Here is a 19,237-nt window from a genome sequence, read left to right as displayed (position 1 = left end):
TCCTCAGTGTAGGCCCCCGTGACAACAATGTCATCCAGGTAGTTGATGCAGCCGGGAACGGAAGCCGTGAGCTGTTCCAAAAACCGCTGAAAAATGGCCGGTGCGCTAGCGACGCCAAATGGTAACCGCTGGTACTGATACAACCCACAAGGAGTGTTGATGATGAGAAATTCCTTGGAAGAAGCATCCAATGGCAACTGATGATACGCCTCCGATAAGTCAAGTTTGGAAAAGAACTGGCCCCCAGCGAGCTTGGTAAATAACTCCTCAGGACGGGGATGAGGATAAGTGTCAATGAGGCTCTGAGCGTTGACAGTGGCTTTAAAATCACCACACAATCGCAGACTCCCGTTTGGTTTAGAAACCACCACGATTGGCGATGCCCATTCGCTGGAGGTAACAGGAAGGAGAATCCCCGAAGCTGTTAACCTGTCTATCTCAGCCTTGACAGGTGCACGCAACACCATCGGAATAGGGCGTGCCCGGAAAAACTTAGGGCGAGCCGTAGGCTTAAGAGTAATGTGGGCTTCAAAATCCTTGGCACGACCCTGACAAGCAGAAAACATGGACGAGAATTCAGAACACAATCCATCCAGCTGTTGATACGGAATATCCTCAGATATGAGGTACACATCATCATCAATGGAGAACCCGAACAACTGGAAAGCATCATAACCGAACAGGTTTTCAGTGCCAGCATGATCCACCACATAAAGCGTGAGGGTCCGAACAACAGACTTGTAGGCAGTGGAAGCATCAAACTGGCCAACGATAGGAATTTTCTGCTTATTATAAGTTCTCAGATTTCGCGTAACTGGAGACAAGGGAGGGGAGCCCAACTCCAAATACGTGCGAGAATTAATGAGAGTTACTGCAGAGCCAGTGTCCACTTGCATGCGAATGTCTTTATCCAGAACACGAACAGTAACAAACAACTTATTTGTTTGAGAAAGCACACAGTTAACATCCATGTCCGATGCCTCGTCCTCGTCCACAGGGACTTTAGGGGACTGACACACAGAAGCAATGTGGCCTTTTTTCCTACAGGAATTACACGTGGCCCAACGTTTTGAACACGTGGCCCTGTCATGCTGTACAAAACAACGTGGACAAGAAGGAAGTGCGGAACAAACCTGCTTCTGTCGTTGCTGTTTTCGCTGTGAGCGTGGCGGCCCAACGCGACGTTGTTTACGCGAGTGAACCGCCGCCACATCTTCGTTCTCCTGTGAAACAGGCAAATTGTCCGTGTCGAAAGTGGTCTGTACAGCGCCTACATCACACCACGCGTCTATTTGCGCACCAGCAGCGTGAGACACTTCAAAAGATTGAGCGATGCTTAGAACTTCCGACAACGACGGGTTTGGCAGTTGTAAGGCACGTTGCCGAACTTCTTTATCAGGAGCAAGCCGGAGAATAGCATCCCTAACCATTGAATCAGCATAAGACTCATGATGAGTGTCCGTGACAAACTGACATTTCCTACTCAGACCGTGTAGTTCCGCCGCCCAAGCCCGGTAGGATTGATGGGGCTGTTTACGACACCGGTAGAACGACACGCGGGCGGCAACGACATGGGTGTTTTTTCGGTAATAGTTAGACAATAAATCACACATTTCTTGGAAGGACAGAGAGGCTGGTTCCCGCAGATGGGCTAACTGAGATAGCAGCTGATAGATCCGTGGGGAAATCCAAGATAGAAATAACGACTTACACATAGGAGCGTCGACAACGCCGAAAGCCAAGAAGTGTTGCCGCATACGCTTCTCATAATCCTCCCAGTCTTCAGCGGCCTCGTCGTAAGGAGGGAACGGAGGTGGAGAAGAGGAAGACAGACGATGAGTAAGCGACGTCGACAATGCCTGAATAGCAGCCGTCAGCTGTGTTTGTTGCGCCTGAATAGCAGCCGTCAGCTGTGTTTGTTGGTCAACGAGCGCTTGCAGAAGCTGTTCCATGTCTGCCCCGACACGAACACACAATTCCACAATGCAGGAAAAAAATATCCGACCTCGTCGCCAAAAAGTGTTATAACCTTTAATCCTAATAAATTGCGTGGATATACAACGTAGAGCAGTAGCGAGTTACATGCTTCCAACTCCGAATCTGTCACTCCACTGCCGTGCCGTGACATGCGGCCGGCGCCGTTCATAGCCAGGTGGCGCTCCCGCGCTCAGCCGAGTTGCGGAGCGCCTCTATCGCCGTGTTTGCGTACTGACGTAGCGGCACTTTTAAATCTCGTGGTACTGTCACAACAAGATACAAGAACAGATGTCATTAGCCATAATAATTCCTGTCGCCTAAATATGCACAAAAATACGTACTTTCATTCCATGCTGCATCAAATTATCTATTGTAATTTCTTTAGAAATCTGTGAAATAGAGGAAGAATTGGGAGTTTTGCACAGGGAGCTTAAAACAATGGTTTTAAATGGCAAATAATACAATGTGTGCAGATAAATTAAAGAAAAGCAGAGCAAGAACCGAACAGAAACTACCATGACTAAAGACAGGTTATAATGATGAAATTAAATATGTCTCGGTGTCATATATTGTTAAAATCTTGGATAAAACTGTGTGGTAAAAATGAATAAATAAATAAATAAAAATAAAGGAGCATACTCAGATTCATGTGTCACACAAACAGCAAAGTTGACCCCTTGTCAAGACCTGGCATTTATAAAATGAATTGTGATAGTTTCCAGAAATTTTATACAGGTCAGACAGGATAGAATTTTGGCACTAGATACAAAGAACACTCCACGTTGACTGACAGCAGTAATTCTTCAATGGCAACACATTCAAAAGAGACTGGCAACACTATTTCAGAGGCCACCAAGCCCGTACAGTTCTACATGAAAGCAGGAAAGGAAGGATTATGGAGGAGATAGAAATTTACCGTTATACTAAAAGGGAGAATTAGTTGGGCAGTGGTGACTGTCTGTCAGTACATCTTTGAAAAACTTTTTACTGGCAGATAGCCAGTGGCAAATTAATACGGCATTAGGTACGAGTAATATGGCAAGTTATGGTTTTATATATATACACACACGTGCCACCGTGGCAGTAGTTATTTTAAAATGTTAACATACATAGAATGTAGGTCGCATGTGGTGTTTAAGAATGTATGAGTATTCACTGGAATGTGACTAACAGTCAAAATCAGCTGATAGTGATTCAGATAACAATAATTACGTAACAGCCAAGGTGGAAAATGGAACTGCCCTTCAATAAATTTGTAGCTTCGTGTTAAAGAAGAATACTCTTTTTTATGTACTTCTTAATGAGTTGTAGCTTTTTTATTTTCAATTTTCAGGGTCTTTTTTATTATTTTTTGTGACATGCCAGTTTATTAGAGCTGGAAGAAATGTTGGTAATACCAAATTTGCCACGTTCATCTTTGAAATAAATAATTTCTGCCTCGTATAATTTAGTCTATATAGTTTCTTTTCTTTTAATTTTTTATTCAAGTACTCTGGTGCCACTGTAGTATAAATTAATGTACATACTAGCCACACAGATGATTGAGAGATTGATGAATGTATGATGGGATAAAAGAAACTGTTGACCTAATTAAGAGCATCAAAAGTTTAAATATGGAAGGTGACTGAAAATTGATGGTAATAAAACAAACAGAAGGAAAAAGAGCAGGAGAGCAGGAATTGGGGAAAAGGAATTTAAGAGGCAGCCACCTCATAGAATTTTGCAAAGAGCCTAATTTAAACCTTGCTAACACTTGTTTAACAACCATCAAAGAAAGTTGTATACCTGGAAGAGACATAGAGACTCCAGAATGTTTCAGATAGATTGTTGAGTTGTGTATGAAAAGTAATGAGACTGACAACATCTGAGCGATCTGGCAATACTTCGTTGTTCTACTTGTGTAGAGTGGTGTGCTCATCCCTTCCAGATGCTCAGTCCGAGTTCCAGCTCCCTGCAACCACATGATTTTTGGCAGCATCATCAGTGAGATTGTGTTTTTGTTTTGTATTATGAAAAGGAACAGTAGAATTTAGAACAATGCTATGCCATCATGTTTTGCGTTAAACTTGGCGAATTCACGAATGTGACCTTTCAAAAGTTGAAACAGGCCTGTGGGGAATACTCCTCATCAAGAATACAAATTCTTTGCTGCCACAAATCATTTTCGAAAGGCTGAGAACACGTTGAAGGTAAACCTCGCGTAGGGAGACCTTCTATTAAAAAAAAAAAAATATGTTGAACGTGTGCATGCGCTTGTGAGAGCACACCAATGTTTAACGAGAAGGATAATGGGTGACATCAGATTTTGACCAAAGTTTTGCACATGCAAAAGCTTTGTGCCAAAAAGGTGCCAAAGAACTTCACAACTGAGCAGAAGGACAATTGCGAAAATGTGTGCGTTGATCATCGTGAGAGGATTGTCAGTGACCACAAATGGCAAATGGTTCAGTCTTGTGATCACGGTGATCAGTCCTGGATTTTTGAGTACAATATTGGCACAAAGCACCAAAGTGAGGAGTGGCACACTGTGACATCTGCTCGAGTGAAAAAAGTTCAAATAATCAAATCAAAGATCAGAGCAATGCTGATTTGCTTTTTTGACAGTAGGGGTAACATGCCTAAAGAATTTGTTCCTCTAGAACAAACTGTCAACCAAGTGTTTTACAAAGATGTCCTTAAAAAACTCGAAAAAGGGGTGAATAACGAGAGAGCAGATATTGCAGACAAGTGGATGCTGCACCATGACAATGCCCCATGTCACATGGCCTCTTTCACTGTGGAAGTTTTGACCTCAAAAGGCATTCCTATTGTCCCACAACCCCCTGAGTCCTTGGGACTTTTTTCTTTTCCCAAAACTGTCTTAAAAGGACATCATTTTGAGACTCTGGAGAACATTCAAAGAATGTGACCGACATGTTAAAGACCTACCATTTAAAGCCTTTCAGCACTGCTACCAAGACTGGGAACAATGATTCCGCTAGTGTTAGCTGCCAAAGGGAACTGCTTTGAAGGGGAAAGTATTGTTATTTGAAAAAAATAAAAACTTTGGTACATAAAAAATCACTTATCACTTTTCTCACACCTTTGTGTATTGGTAAGATAGTGATTCTGAAACCAGAATTCAAATGGCAAAACATTTCCAGGTGCAGGTATGAACTCTGACCATATTTTATTGTTTATGAACTGCAGATTAAAGATGAAGGAACTTCAGAAATTAAGGGAATGAGACCTGGATAAAATGGGAGAACTAGAAGTTGGTTAGAGTTCCAGATGGAGCGAGTGGTAATGATTTACTGAAATAGGGGAGGTCAATAAATAGAACATGAATGGGTAGCTTCAAGAGATGAAACAGTGAAGCCAGCAGACAGTCAAGAAGGCAGATAGATAAGGCCGAGAAGAAGTTCTTGGATAACATACATAATATTGAATTTATTTACAAAAGAAGGAAGTATAAAATTACAGCAGATGATGCAGGCAAAATGGAATACAGATGCCTGAAAAAACAAGAATGAGAGAAAATGCAAAATGGCAAAGTTGGATTGGCTAGAGGAGAAACGTAAAGCTGTAGAAATGTGCAAGACTATGGGAAAGGTAGATGTCAGTATTACTTAAGAATGTCTTTACTATTGCTGTCCTCTTCAATAATCTGTGCATAGGAGCTCTGGCTTTCATTAAATCCATCATTTCTTTTATCTTGAATGTACACTTCTTGCTTTAAATTGGTATATAATGCATTATTATATTGTACTTATTATGGACACCTTACTAGAGCTAATCATTAATGTTTGATCATGAAAGTAGAAATGTAGTATAACTTCTACAGATCATTTAAAACTGCATGTTTATTTCAGATACCAAACTTTTGGTGCCCTACAAGTTTGGCAACACCAGAGAAGACATGTGATTTCATACTACCAACAGCATCAAAGTCATTTAATTTTGTAAATAGTGCAGGTCTACGCTATGAAGCTATGGAAGTTCGCCGTTGCTTGAGGGAAGGTAAGATGAGTTTCAGAAGCTACGTTTGAAAATTTTTAATATTCTAGTGCATTTAAAATACACATTTTTAGATATTCTGTTTTGAAATTTTGTAACTGTCGTGTGCATTTAAGATACTTCTAGAGCTAAAGACATATTTTGTTTGTGTATACTCTTGTCACAAGATTTTTAGATTTGTTCACATCTGTCATATTGTTAGCATAGAGTATCAGTGAACACATTAAACTTGATGAAAGAGGTTAACTAGCATATGCTCACATATACACTCCTGGAAATTGAAATAAGAACACCGTGAATTCATTGTCCCAGGAAGGGGAAACTTTATTGACACATTCCTGGGGTCAGATACATCACATGATCACACTGACAGAACCACAAGCACATAGACACAGGCAACAGAGCATGCACAATGTCGGCACTAGTACAGTCTATATCCAGCTTTCGCAGCAATGCAGGCTGCTATTCTCCTATGGAGACGATCGTAGAGATGCTGTATGTAGTCCTGTGGAACGGCTTGCCATGCCATTTCCACCTGGCGCCTCAGTTGGACCAGCGTTCGTGCTGGACGTGCAGACCGCGTGAGACGACGCTTCATCCAGTCCCAAACATGCTCAATGGGGGACAGATCCGGAGATCTTGCTGGCCAGGGTAGTTGACTTACACCTTCTAGAGCACGTTGGGTGGCACGAGATACATGCGGACGTGCATTGTCCTGTTAGAACAGCAAGTTCCCTTGCCGGTCTAGGAATGGTAGAACGATGGGTTCGATGACGGTTTGGATGTACCGTGCACTATTCAGTGCCCCTCGACGATCACCAGTGGTGTACGGCCAGTGTAGGAGATCGCTCCCCACACCATGATGCCGGGTGTTGGCCCTGTGTGCCTCGGTCGTATGCAGTCCTGATTGTGGCGCTCACCTGCACGGCGCCAAACACGCATACGACCATCATTGGCACCAAGGCAGAAGCGACTCTCATCGCTGAAGACGACACGTCTCCATTCGTCCCTCCATTCACGCCTGTCGCGACACCACTGGAGGCGGGCTGCACGATGTTGGGGCGTGAGCGGAAGACGGCCTAACGGTGTGCGGGACCGTAGCCCAGCTTCATGGAGACGGTTGCGAATGGTCCTCGCCGATACCCCAGGAGCAACAGTGTCCCTAATTTGCTGGGAAGTGGCGGTGCGGTCCCCTACGGCACTGCGTAGGATCCTACGGTCTTGGCGTGCATCCGTGCATCGCTGCGGTCCGGTCCCAGGTCGACGGGCACGTGCACCTTCCGCCGACCACTGGCGACAACATCGATGTACTGTGGAGACCTCACGCCCCACGTGTTGAGCAATTCGGCGGTACGTCCACCCGGCCTCCCGCATGCCCACTATACGCCCTCGCTCAAAGTCCGTCAACTGCACATATGGTTCACTTCCACGCTGTCGCGGCATGCTACCAGTGTTAAAGACTGCGATGGAGCTCCGTATGCCACGGCAAACTGGCTGACACTGACGGCGGCGGTGCACAAATGCTGCGCAGCTAGCGCCATTCGACGGCCAACACCGCGGTTCCTGGTGTGTCCGCTGTGCCGTGTGTGTGATCATTGCTTGTACGGCCCTCTCGCAGTGTCCGGAGCAAGTATGGTGGGTCTGACACACCGGTGTCAATGTGTTCTTTTTTCCATTTCCAGGAGTGTATTATTTTTCAGCTAGACCAGTTTCTACTATATGTCGTTCTCAATAGACTATGAAATTTCTTAGCCAATGGCTACATGAGTATGTAGTAGGATCATACATCCCCTCACATTTCCTATTACATGCTGATGCAGCTGTTGGCCAAGTAGGGATGTGGATTATTGAAAATGACGTAAGAGTAGAAGCTAGTGAGGCCAAAAGCAGTATATGTGAGTTGACTGTTAACATTTGTAGTCAGCATTTTTAGACATCAAGAAATACGTTTCCCATGTGCATGCCTGTCACAATATTTTGTGTAAAGTTTTCCATCTCACTTAACACTTAATATGAATATTTTACCAGTGGTGGGGTTCACATGTTACGTAGGCCAGTAGGAAGCAGGGTAAATAAATACGATGAAGTACATCATCGAGCTTAAGATATGGTGGCTGGACAGACAATGGAAGAAGTAAAAGTTATATGTAACAATATAATGAAAAGGATAGTTGCTACTCACCATATAGCAGATACGCTGAGTCGCAGAAAGGCATGACAAAAAGACTGTCGGGAAGTTAGCTTTTGGCTAACAAGGCCTTTGTCAAACACACACACACAAACACACACATGCAAATGCAAGTCCCACACAGTTTTGTGTGTGTGTGTGTGTGTGTGTGTTTTTACAAAAATTTTCTCTGCTGCATATTGAGCAACAATTATACCTTTCATTATATTGTTATAAGCATGTGTGCTATTGCAACATAGAATGCCAGTTCTGTGAGAGTTTCCATTGTGGAATAATGTTATCTGTAAGTTAGCTGTTTGACACACACCAATTTCAGATTGAGCAGGAAATAGTTACCAGTTATGACATTGTATAAGAAGTATCACAAGCAAAAGTTTTGACAGTTTGGTTTACTATCTTATTTCCACCATCTTAGACATCTAAACAAAAGAAATTTTTATTACAGTGGTAAGGAGAAAACGTGGTATGTTACAGGAGATTGTTGAAGGTCATATGGATTGAGTGAGGAATTACACATCTTGAATTAATAAATGAGAAAAATTACCAGTTGAGAGAATGAATTGTTGGACACAAGACTCTTTGTTTAGAATTGTGGCTAATGAGATGGTGGAAGGAAAGGAGTTCTAGATTTGAGGCAGATCATTGAGCATCTAAGGCATGGTAATCATGCTAAAATGACTATCTGGCAAGTGACAGGAATGGAGAACTTCATCGAATAAACCTAATGGTTGATGCCTGAAACAACAGTGCTTTCTCTAGGTACAGACTGGTTTGGCTCTTGCTCATGTGCAACTGAAAACTGCCTTCAGTTTGGTCAAACAGCTGGAAACATACTGATCAGTGTGTTGGTTGGAATATCTGAGGTACAGACCTTCTGTCGCTCACACCAACACCTTCGTCTCCAGAAATGGTAGATTTGCAGAGTACTTGCCTACTTGAGTGTACATTACATATGAATATCAGGTCTATGTAACGTGCAGAAAAGTCATTTTGGAGGAGGGGACTGCTTTGTTATTTATCTTCATCACCCACAAGCAGTATCTGAAACTGGCAACGTACGTGAGCCATTGTGATCCCACTTTTGCTGTTGTAAATTGTCCAACTTATTGTACTAACTAAAAGTAGGTGCACAGGTATAGAGGTAAGGGCTGTAAATACATGGGATAAGAAGACAACTTACACTCAACATGTGTGCCAAAGAAACTCATGGGAGAAGCATTTTCAGTTTGTATTACAGACAGAGTGGAACTAATAATAAGTTGTGGTTCTCCTTGGAGCAAAAGGTGCCTTTTGTCCAAGTTCTCTTTCAGATTATTGACAAAGAAGATCCAGATGGCCAACCTCGATCCTAATGTGTATACAGCATCATTCACCAAAAGTGCCAGAATATTTCAAATTTTATAAAGGAATGGTGGAACATATAGTAGTTACTACAAAAGTTACCTAAAGCCTGAAATGAACTGCTGTGTGATTTTTGTGACATATTTAAATGTTTACTAATGGGACTTGTTACACAGAATGTGTGGTAAATAGGAATGACTTTGCATGTAAAGTCATTTGAACATGACAAGATGTTATTACAGATAGATTGAAAGTTATGGGCAGACTCGACAAAGTACCAAACTCATATGAAAAAGCAATTGAAGGCTTTATAGGAAACCAAGACCAAACTATAGTAATTAAAGAAATCCATAGTCTCCATTAGTTCAATGAGAAAAGTTCAGCTTTAAAACAAAAGTTCTGTGAAATCATTGTGACGGCTTTACGAAAAAATTATGTTGCATATGAAGTTTAGAAAACATTCATTTTTAAAAGCAATGGGAAATTAAAACCCATGTCCCTCTTGTGGCCAGGATTTGGTGGACATAAAAGGAAGAAGCTCCTATGTGGACAAATAACACTATACACTTTATTAGGAATAGCATAAATAAAGGTACTTTCATAACCACACAGCCTGCCATAGAATTAATCATTGAAAAACACAAAGAACTTCTGGATGTAGTGTGCACTGCTTCAGTCTGATAGTTTTGCTAATCAATGACACTTCTAAATTGGGCATCAATCGTGAATCACAGTTATAGTCTATGTACAGACATGCACAAGCTGGATTTCTGTCCAGTATTCACACTTTTTCTACAATAGTTTGATACTGAATCCGAAGGCAGCAGTCTACAACCCTGTGATCAATGAGGGACAGGTTCTCGGTTGCCCAGCTGGCCGCTCTGGAGGATAGCAAAGGCATAGTGGTCCCAGATCGGCTGTTGGACTGCATCCTGTATCTGCTGCTGAAACTGTCTGGTTGGTGGCTGGGGCCAAACTGACTGGCTGTGGCCTTAGGTTGACATAAATACCATAGAGGCAGCGGAACGTGGCACAGCCTACTTGCAGGCACATGACCTGGCGGACACAAGTACTGTTGAGATAGTCGCATCTCCTACTGGCGACAGCAATGCCACCTGTGGGCAACGCTGACATCACTGGTCACAGTGACTGGCAGTGAGCTGTTTGGTTCTCAATGATGGGGCACCAGGAGGCTTATGCTGTCGCTGTTGGCAACTGGACTGTTGTATTCGTTCCTCAGTGACACAGTGTCAACAGGCCCATGATTCAGCAGCCAACAGAAATGGTCTGTATTGTTGGTGGACTTGATATCTGGATACAGCACATGTACCTTATCACAAGGTATCCTGCAATGGGAGGTGAAATATTAAGCAGAAAGTATTGCTGTTTCCTTGGCCTAAGGCTCAAAGTTGTTTCATCTTCAAGGAAGTTAACATTGCCCATGAAGGTCTGCATAGTATGGTTAATTTGGTTTCTCAAATGTTCCTTGACACAGGAAAAGAATGCTGCTTTCAGTCAGTTGTTGATGCTGACACTGTAACTTGGCAGAATTCCAGTCGTACATAGAATTCTCATATGAACTAGTGTCATTTTAATGGTAATGTACTGAGCTACCTCATGAAGAGAAACATTTCAGTTGGTTGTTATTATGGGTGTAGTTGTTTTTGGACACATTTCTTGGAAAGGAACACAAGGAATTTTGCTGAGTGAAAAAAAAAGTGGCAGATAAAATATTAGTGTTTCTGCAAGCTGAGTCAGTGAAGTGTATAGTGCCATATATCCTCGACTGTGCGGACAGCATACACAAGGAGTACAATGATAACGATACAAGCTTAACAAGTGAAAGTAATTTTGAAACAGGTGTCAAGCCATGCAGTTCATCATTGTCTGACAGGGAGCCACAAGTCCCGTCTCCGGTGAAACGTAGTAAAGAACAATCGTTGTCCAAGGAGCAGATGTGAAACATAGTTATGTACATGGAAGATCATATGCAACATAGAAAAAACAATTATGAACAGATTTAAAATAAGTCCACAGCAATATGAGTCACAAAGAGTGGCATCCGGTATATTATGTTCCCTCCCTTTCATCCGCGGTCCAATAGAGGCAGAATGTGGTTGGTACGTACATTCAAAACCCAGATGAAAAAGTATATCACTCTATCTTTTCCCAAAGAAACCCTCAATAGATCCTTTAAGCTCATAAAGGTTCACTCCAGTCAGAAACCATTGCCCACTGAAGCTGCTTCACAGCCACCCCGTACATTGCTTCATCTGCTCTGGCCAACACCCATCTACCAACCTGCACCTGCCCCTGAGCAATTCCATCTGTGCTCTGTCATCTGGGCCTGTGGGTTTGGCAGGTGATACCAGCAGTCATCCATCGCTGCCAGGCCACTGCCTCTGCATCGTGTGCACGTCCAATGACTCATTGTCATGACACTATGACTAGCTCTTTCCTTAAGTGACCGACTGGAGAACCCTCCACCGATGCGGCTGCCCCCACCACCTGCGCCTGCCCCCATGATGTGGGTTGCACCCCCTACGTTTCTGGTGCTGTCTTCCCCCTGGGTGCCTTGGGTGGGTGGAGAAGTCAGTGCTGGGCCGCCTCCATCTCCACAGCCTGTCACTACTGCCGCCATCTTCTCTACTGCCTCCATTGCCGAGTCCCACCCAGATGTGGACATGGATGCAGCACCATCGCCACTAGTGCTCCCTTGTGGCTGCTCATGGGGGAGTGGGCATCATGCCTATCCGCACCCTTGCTATTTCAGACCATATTCTCCTGTGGCAGCACAATACCTGCCCCAGCAGTCATCACCTGCCAATCAAGACATGAACACTTTTCCTCAAGGGAGAAGGAATGTTGCAACTCTGTAGGGTGAGCACCCATAATCAAACAGCATGCAATGCAAATACCTCCAGGCCTACGTAGAGATGCCGCCTCTCAACCTGGATAGACTGCGCAACAGGTGCTGTGCCGTGTGGACAACAGCCCAATATAAGCCTGATGTGCTGGGCCCGTGGCCTCACTTGCTTATTGTATGCTCATTACAAAACTGTATATTGTTGTGTTCTATAACTATGAGACTTAGTACTATTCTACACTTCACTCAGTGTTTCTATGTATCTCATCATGTGGAAGCAGAATAAACTTGGTTGGTGTTAATTCTGATATAGTGTGTGTACAATATTGAAGCACAACTACTACTTGTAAAGCAGAAAGGCAATAATAATATTCTTCCTTGACAAATACAGCCACAATATCTTCAGGCTTCTTGCTGCTGAGGTCCTTTTTTCTGTGTAGGGGTTGTAACAATACACCGTTGGGGCCTTGTTGGTCGTAAACATGTCTCCAGTAGAGGGCCACCATGTTTACATTGGCCTTGCCTGTGCTAGGAGTCTTAGTTGCTGCAAATTAATCCTGAATCCATTTACATTTCACCAGAATATGAAATTGTGACCTGTCATTCAGGTTCCTGGGATATCATCTTCTTATTCTTCTTCAGTCCAACTGTTTATTGCTGCTAAGTGTTTTGAGTGAACTCTGAGCAACTTTACACATCATCAAAGTAGATTTTCTTCTAGTTGATGTACATTTATTTTCAGTGTCCTCTTTGTTCATGATCAGATTTTATAGTGAAAACCTCACAGCTGGGCACAATATCACAGATTAGTAAACCTTGCAATACTGCAATGAATCTAAATTAAATGAGCAAGTGGCATTAATGCTTGATGTATACTCAATAAATCTCCAGTTAAAGCTTTACACAAATGACTGATTGTGGTTAAAGCTCTATGATGATTTACTGTATTAACATTACTTTATGAAAGTGCAACCAGGACTGTCAACATGGAACTTTACACAGTGAAAGGGCAACGCTAATTGCCTTCTGCTCTCTTCATAGTACTTGCTTAAAGATACATGTAAGACTGTTTTAGTAGATTATATGCGTACAAACTGATTACATATTGAATGGTGAAATTGAAAACAGAAATAACAGATAGTACTTATGCACGTTAGAGCATGAAGTTATTTTGCCTAACAATAAGGTGGTTATTCTTCATGTGGGAAAAAGGTTATATTCTACTTTATATAGTGTAGTTTTGGGTGTGCTCTTTTATCCCTTGGAAGTTGAAAAGCTCGCCAAGAATTTTCTTTAAACTCACATTTTATAACTGAAATATTTTATTAACTGGCATGTTATTCTAGTAAAATTATAAATGTTTGGAAACAGAAAAATTAGGACTGCAAGACAATAACACTAAATTTTTGAAATGATTGGATTTTAAGTTTCAAACATTCTTTAAACCTACAGTTTTGAATATGGATAACATTTTAATTAAATAGTTTTTCAAGGGTTGATTTTATTTAGAAAGAAGAGACTGAGGGCTTTCTGGTAAGATAGGTTGTAAGCTCTCACCCCCGTAATTTTAAGACATTTGAGTGTCGTCCTAAATGTTGGTTATTGAACTATAAGGAGAGAGAGACTTTATTCAGCAATGGTAGCACAAAACATTAAAGTACTAGCTAACAGTACTTGTCAAAACTGTAATTATTTATGAAAAAATTAATCATAAAGGATGGTAAGGTTCCTCTGAAATAAAAGATGACTTCCTTTAACTTAATTTATTCATCTTCAAACAATGGAAAACATTCCTAAGTGTGTCACACTGATTGCTGTGATAATGATGACAATGATGATGGCAGTTATTCACTCCAAAAAAGTCACAGATGATTCAGCATTTGTATTCCAATGAAATATTTCCCTCAATGCACTATTAAACACTTCATAATTCAATGTAGCATATTTATGACTCGTGACTATTTACATTCTCACACAACCGAGTCCACCTCACTACTGCTCTCGTGTGCTCACTGTTAATTCACATTTAGACGCAACACGGCAGTTCCCTGTCCACTGGAAAATACTGGAGGCTGCAGAATGTTCTAGAAGCTAAGGCTCTCCAGCTAGTGCATGCTGCTTGGTAGCTCTCTTGCAAGGATATTAATCACAGTATCCTTTTAAGGTTAATCATAAAACAAATGTGGTGAGCAAGATTGAATTTTGAAGACTTGTGCTCTTAGTGAATTGTAAACGATGAGTATTTCATTAAAGAAATTGCTTGTACACAAACTATTTATACTGTTGTTAGCAGCAGCCTGGAAACTATAATACAGTTTTGAAAACTACAGCTCAGTTAAGAATTTGGAAATTTCATTTCTATACAGTATATGGATGAAAAATTAATGGCAAATTTGCCACATCAAATTCGGATGTAATCCCAAGTTTTTGATGAAGGAGGCACTCATCGAAAGATCGGGGTTTTATCCAAGTTTGACGAGGCAAGTTTACCAAAAACTTTTTATACAAGGACTTAATCACGAAAGAATTCATAGCCATACACAGTATGTGTATTATGTATGCAATAGATAGTAGAAATGGGAAAAAAATGTTCATGTTAATGGTGGTACTATAAAAAGTGGAGCTACTCCAATTTGCTTCCTTTCAAGTGGTAAGAGATTTTTCTCTTCTCCCTCTTTTGTCTACTTGTCAGCGTCATACTGTGATAACAGAGGGATATGTTTGTGGGCTGCATGGACCTTGTAAACTAACCTTAAGTTCCCCTAAACCATTCAGCTAAACAAGGTTCACATGGTCTCTTTCTCTTTAAATTCTGCCTTTTTGCAACCTCGCCTCTTTGTGAGGACATTGACAGTTTTGCACGTGATAGACCAGCAAGTTTCTAAACTATACTCTGTGCTTTGTAGAAGTATCATGCCAAAGAACTTTTGTACTCTTGGCTTGTTCAATTTGCATAGAGATACTTTAAAAGGATTACTTATTTCCTGACAAGCACATTTACAAGTACAGGTGTTTGATCGAGTTTTGGTAAACTTTGCTTAGTATGCAGCACTAGTTTTGACACACTGAGACAAAAGTAATTTTTAAGCTTGGAGGTGTCATTATCTTAAATACTTTTTTAAGTCCACAGTAAGAAATTTTTCACTTTCTAAATACGCTGTTTATTTCATACTTCATACATATGATTTCTTGAGCTGTTAATACCCATAGATTAATCAGAGCAAGCATCACAGGTTGATGGGTTGCATTTTCTGGCAGTTGTTTCACCTTTACAAGTCATAATGGTGTGCCTAAACTTATGACATTAAAAATATACTTTCATCTCCAGTGATTTCTGTGCTTTTCCAATCTTCTTGTAGGTACTTCACATTAGCATGCTGATAACAACATGGATGTCACTACACCCTTACAGATCATGAGATTGTTTGATTCAGGGACAACAGGGAAGTCACTGAATGTGTTTATCCAGAGAAGTTGGACTGCACGTTGTATTGTAACAGTCTCAATGAGAAGGGTGCCATTACACAGTCTTTTCACAGACTTCAAGGTGCCAGGTATTTGTTCTGGCCTTTCCTGTTAATGACAGTGGGATGACTTTTACACTACAATGCCCACTCTACTGAGAGAGCTCAAAAGAGTATCCCTACTCCCACACCCCTCCCCTCTCAAGCCCACTTAGCAGGTGGCATATTACTACAAACTGGACAGCCTGAATCACTGAGAATTTTGTTGCTAGAATTAGTAAGTCTCATTTCATCCAAAGAGATTCCTGTGGTACCAAGATAAGCCTCATTCAACTGGGGTATGGTAAATGCCTAATGGGTTACCCACAAATGACTGTGGCTGTTCCTCAACCTTCATCCAGTCCATTAGTGTGGAACACAACTTGAGGTTCAATTTTATGTTTTAATAGATTTTGTCTCATACTTCCGGTCCAGATGTTTTACCCACTGTCAAAGACATACAGTGTTCCACTATAATACCTCATAGTGTTTGCTGAAGCCTGCTCAAAATTTTCAGGGGGATAGAGGGCTTCAAGTGTTGACCACTTGACCCTCACAACTGATGTTTTAAGTGGCATTGATTGCGGTAATCAGGTGAATTCGGTGTTCATGCACACAACAGCATATTACCTGTATCAGTCATCCACAGACACTGGAGAAATTTTGAGTGGTAAGAAACAGAGGGAAACTGCTGTCTGCATTATATGCTATTGACTTTTGTTTCATGTAACTGAAATGTTAAGATTGAATATAATAGAGGGAACATTCCACGTGGAAAAAATATATCTAAAAACAAAGATGATGTAACTTACCAAACGAAAGCGTTGGTATGTTGATTGAGACACTAACAAACACAAACACACACACAAAATTCAAGCTTTCGCAACCCACGGTTGCTTCATCAGGAAAGAGGGAAGGAGAGGGAAAGACGAAGGATGTGGGTTTTAAGGGAGAAAGTAAGGAGTCATTCCAATCCCGGGAGTAGAAAGACTTACCTTAGGGGGAAAAAGGGACAGGTATACACTCGCGCGCGCACACACACACACACACACACACACACACACACACACACACATATCCATCCGCACATATACAGACACAAGCATATGTTGCCTTTTTTTACAATAAAATCAACACTTCGTATATGTAAAGGGTGGTGATGGGATAAGGGTGGTATGGGAAATATTTTTAAATTTTTTACCTATGGTTGACAGGATATCTTTTGTTTGGCAATATGTATTCATAATTATGTTCTTTTGTAAAACTAAGGGTCTCATGATATTTGTTAAATTTTCTCAAAAGATTATACCATAATGAATAACTGACTCAAAGTAGCAGTGATAGACTATCTTTCGTCTATATGTCACCTGACAAAATACACGTTGCAGATGCTAAGTTGTTAGTAATCAGTATGCACAAGTTTAAATTTTTATTAGGATTTAGGCCTAAAAACTTTACATGGTTTGCTTATGTGATATCCTGATAATTGCAGGTTATATTTATTTCACTCCATTCTGATGACTTCATTTCAAATTGCATGATTTTGGCATTAGTTACATTTAGTTTTAGACCATGTTGATGAAACCAAGATTCAAGTTTTTTTTTAAGTATTTTGGCAATTTCCTGGAATTCTTTCAGGCACCTGATTTTCAACTAGAACTGATGTATCACCACCAAATAAAGCTCAGAGAACGTCAGTAGCAACTGTTAGGTCATTTATGTGGAACAGGAAGAGCTAGGGACTGTAGTGTACCTTATCACTTTGGTATAGTGATGTGTTACACAGTGTCTACCTAGCTGATGAATGGCGATTGCCGCAGTTGAAAGACTTTTATTTAAATGGTTTAGAATCACAAACTGTGTGGAAGGTTTTTGTTACTGTATCGTGAGGTGTTGATTTGACATTAAAATTATGATTGAGAGAGTATTGTAGTGTTGCTTGTAAAGACATGTTACTCTGAAGAGTTATTGTAGTTGAAATCAAAAATATATGTCACATCAAATGGAGAAGTTTTGAATTCATTTTCAAAATTACATATTATGCTGAACTAGATACTACCAGTTGAGTACAGCTGAATTTTGGAACAAAGTCTGAGCTTTTCAATATTGGCGGTCATGAAGAAATAGAAAGGTGAACCAATTAATATCCAGAAGTTACAGCTCATGAGCAAATCAGTCATGTACAATGATCAGAACAACGCAAGACCCAGTATCGAACCTTGTGGGACTCCTTGTAAAATTGCATCCCAGTTTGAGGAATAATTGCATGCAATTGAATTTACAATTACTCTTCATTTTCTTACAGTTAAGTAAAAGTTGAACCATTGTAAAGCAATGTACCTGATTCCATATATCTGCCATTTGTGGAGAAATAAGGAGTGCTTCACCAAATCAAATGGTTTTGTCAGATCACAGAATATTCCCATGAACTTTTTACCATTGTCTAATGTGAATCATTTGAGTGAACTCTTTGATGGCATTTTCTACGCTCTTTTGGGTTGTTGCAGTCCAAACTAGTTATTAAAAAATTACAGCGTACACATTCTGAAACACTTGTAACATTTTTTACATTCAGCAACACGTCATTCAATATCTTTTTGAAAACAGGCAGTAATGTGGAAGTGAGTTTTGTAATCAGAATCTTTTACAGATGTTTCCAATATTGTAACCCTCACTTTGGGGCCAACAAGCATTTGTTGAACACAAAATTAGCATTCTGTAACAGAAGAAAAACTGTCCATTAGTTCACAAAACCAAACAAAACTACTGTATTTATCCAACTATAGGATGAGTTTCTTCCCCAAATTTGTCATTCAAAAAATAGTTGCATTTTATACAGTATTTACAGGTTAAACTGTTGCTGCTCAGATTTATTTATTTATTTATTTTTTTTTTTTTTTTACATTGTCTAATAGATAAATATAGGATCATTTCAATTTACAGAGGATGCTTTGGCAATGACATCACATGCAGATATATTTTAAAGGACTCGTTGGAGTTGGAGGGGAATAGATTACACCAGATCACTGACATCTAGGACAAATGTTGGGAGGGCAGTGGTGAGCAGGCAGTAAATTTTGTCATGTTGCCAACCATGGGAATGTATACCACGTACGTTGGTTTATCATTAACATCTACTAGTCTTAAACTGCAGTTTGCCTGAATCTGTTTGTAGTGAGAAATGAACTGGCTAAAATTGAACAAATATTCAGCAATAGTATTAATTTTTGCAGGAGATGTAAAAGTCTAGGTGAGGGCCAATGATGTATGTGTTTTGTGCAGAATGTTATCAACACTTACAGTGAATTATGATGGGACTGAAATGAAGTGTGCTAACTGCTGGTTCTATGCAGCCAATCAGAGAAC

The 19,237-nt window shown here is 40.8% G+C and overlaps 1 protein-coding gene across 2 annotated transcripts in view; it reads left to right on the top strand.

Annotated features, from left to right (window-relative positions):
• The window catches only part of LOC124612737 (trans-1,2-dihydrobenzene-1,2-diol dehydrogenase-like), a 110,333-nt gene that overhangs the window by 82,108 nt on the left and 8,988 nt on the right, over nt 1-19,237 (top strand). For both annotated transcript variants that reach the window (XM_047141115.1, XM_047141116.1), the window contains exon 5: nt 5,829-5,976. In XM_047141115.1, coding sequence (XP_046997071.1) covers nt 5,829-5,976 — 148 coding nt within the window. The remainder of the gene's footprint in view (nt 1-5,828; nt 5,977-19,237) is intronic.

This window comes from Schistocerca americana, chromosome 4, assembly GCF_021461395.2.
Source record: "Schistocerca americana isolate TAMUIC-IGC-003095 chromosome 4, iqSchAmer2.1, whole genome shotgun sequence".
NCBI classification, from domain to species: domain Eukaryota; kingdom Metazoa; phylum Arthropoda; class Insecta; order Orthoptera; family Acrididae; genus Schistocerca; species Schistocerca americana.
Note: the sequence above shows the minus strand (reverse complement) of the source record. Positions and strands in the feature narration are given on the sequence as shown.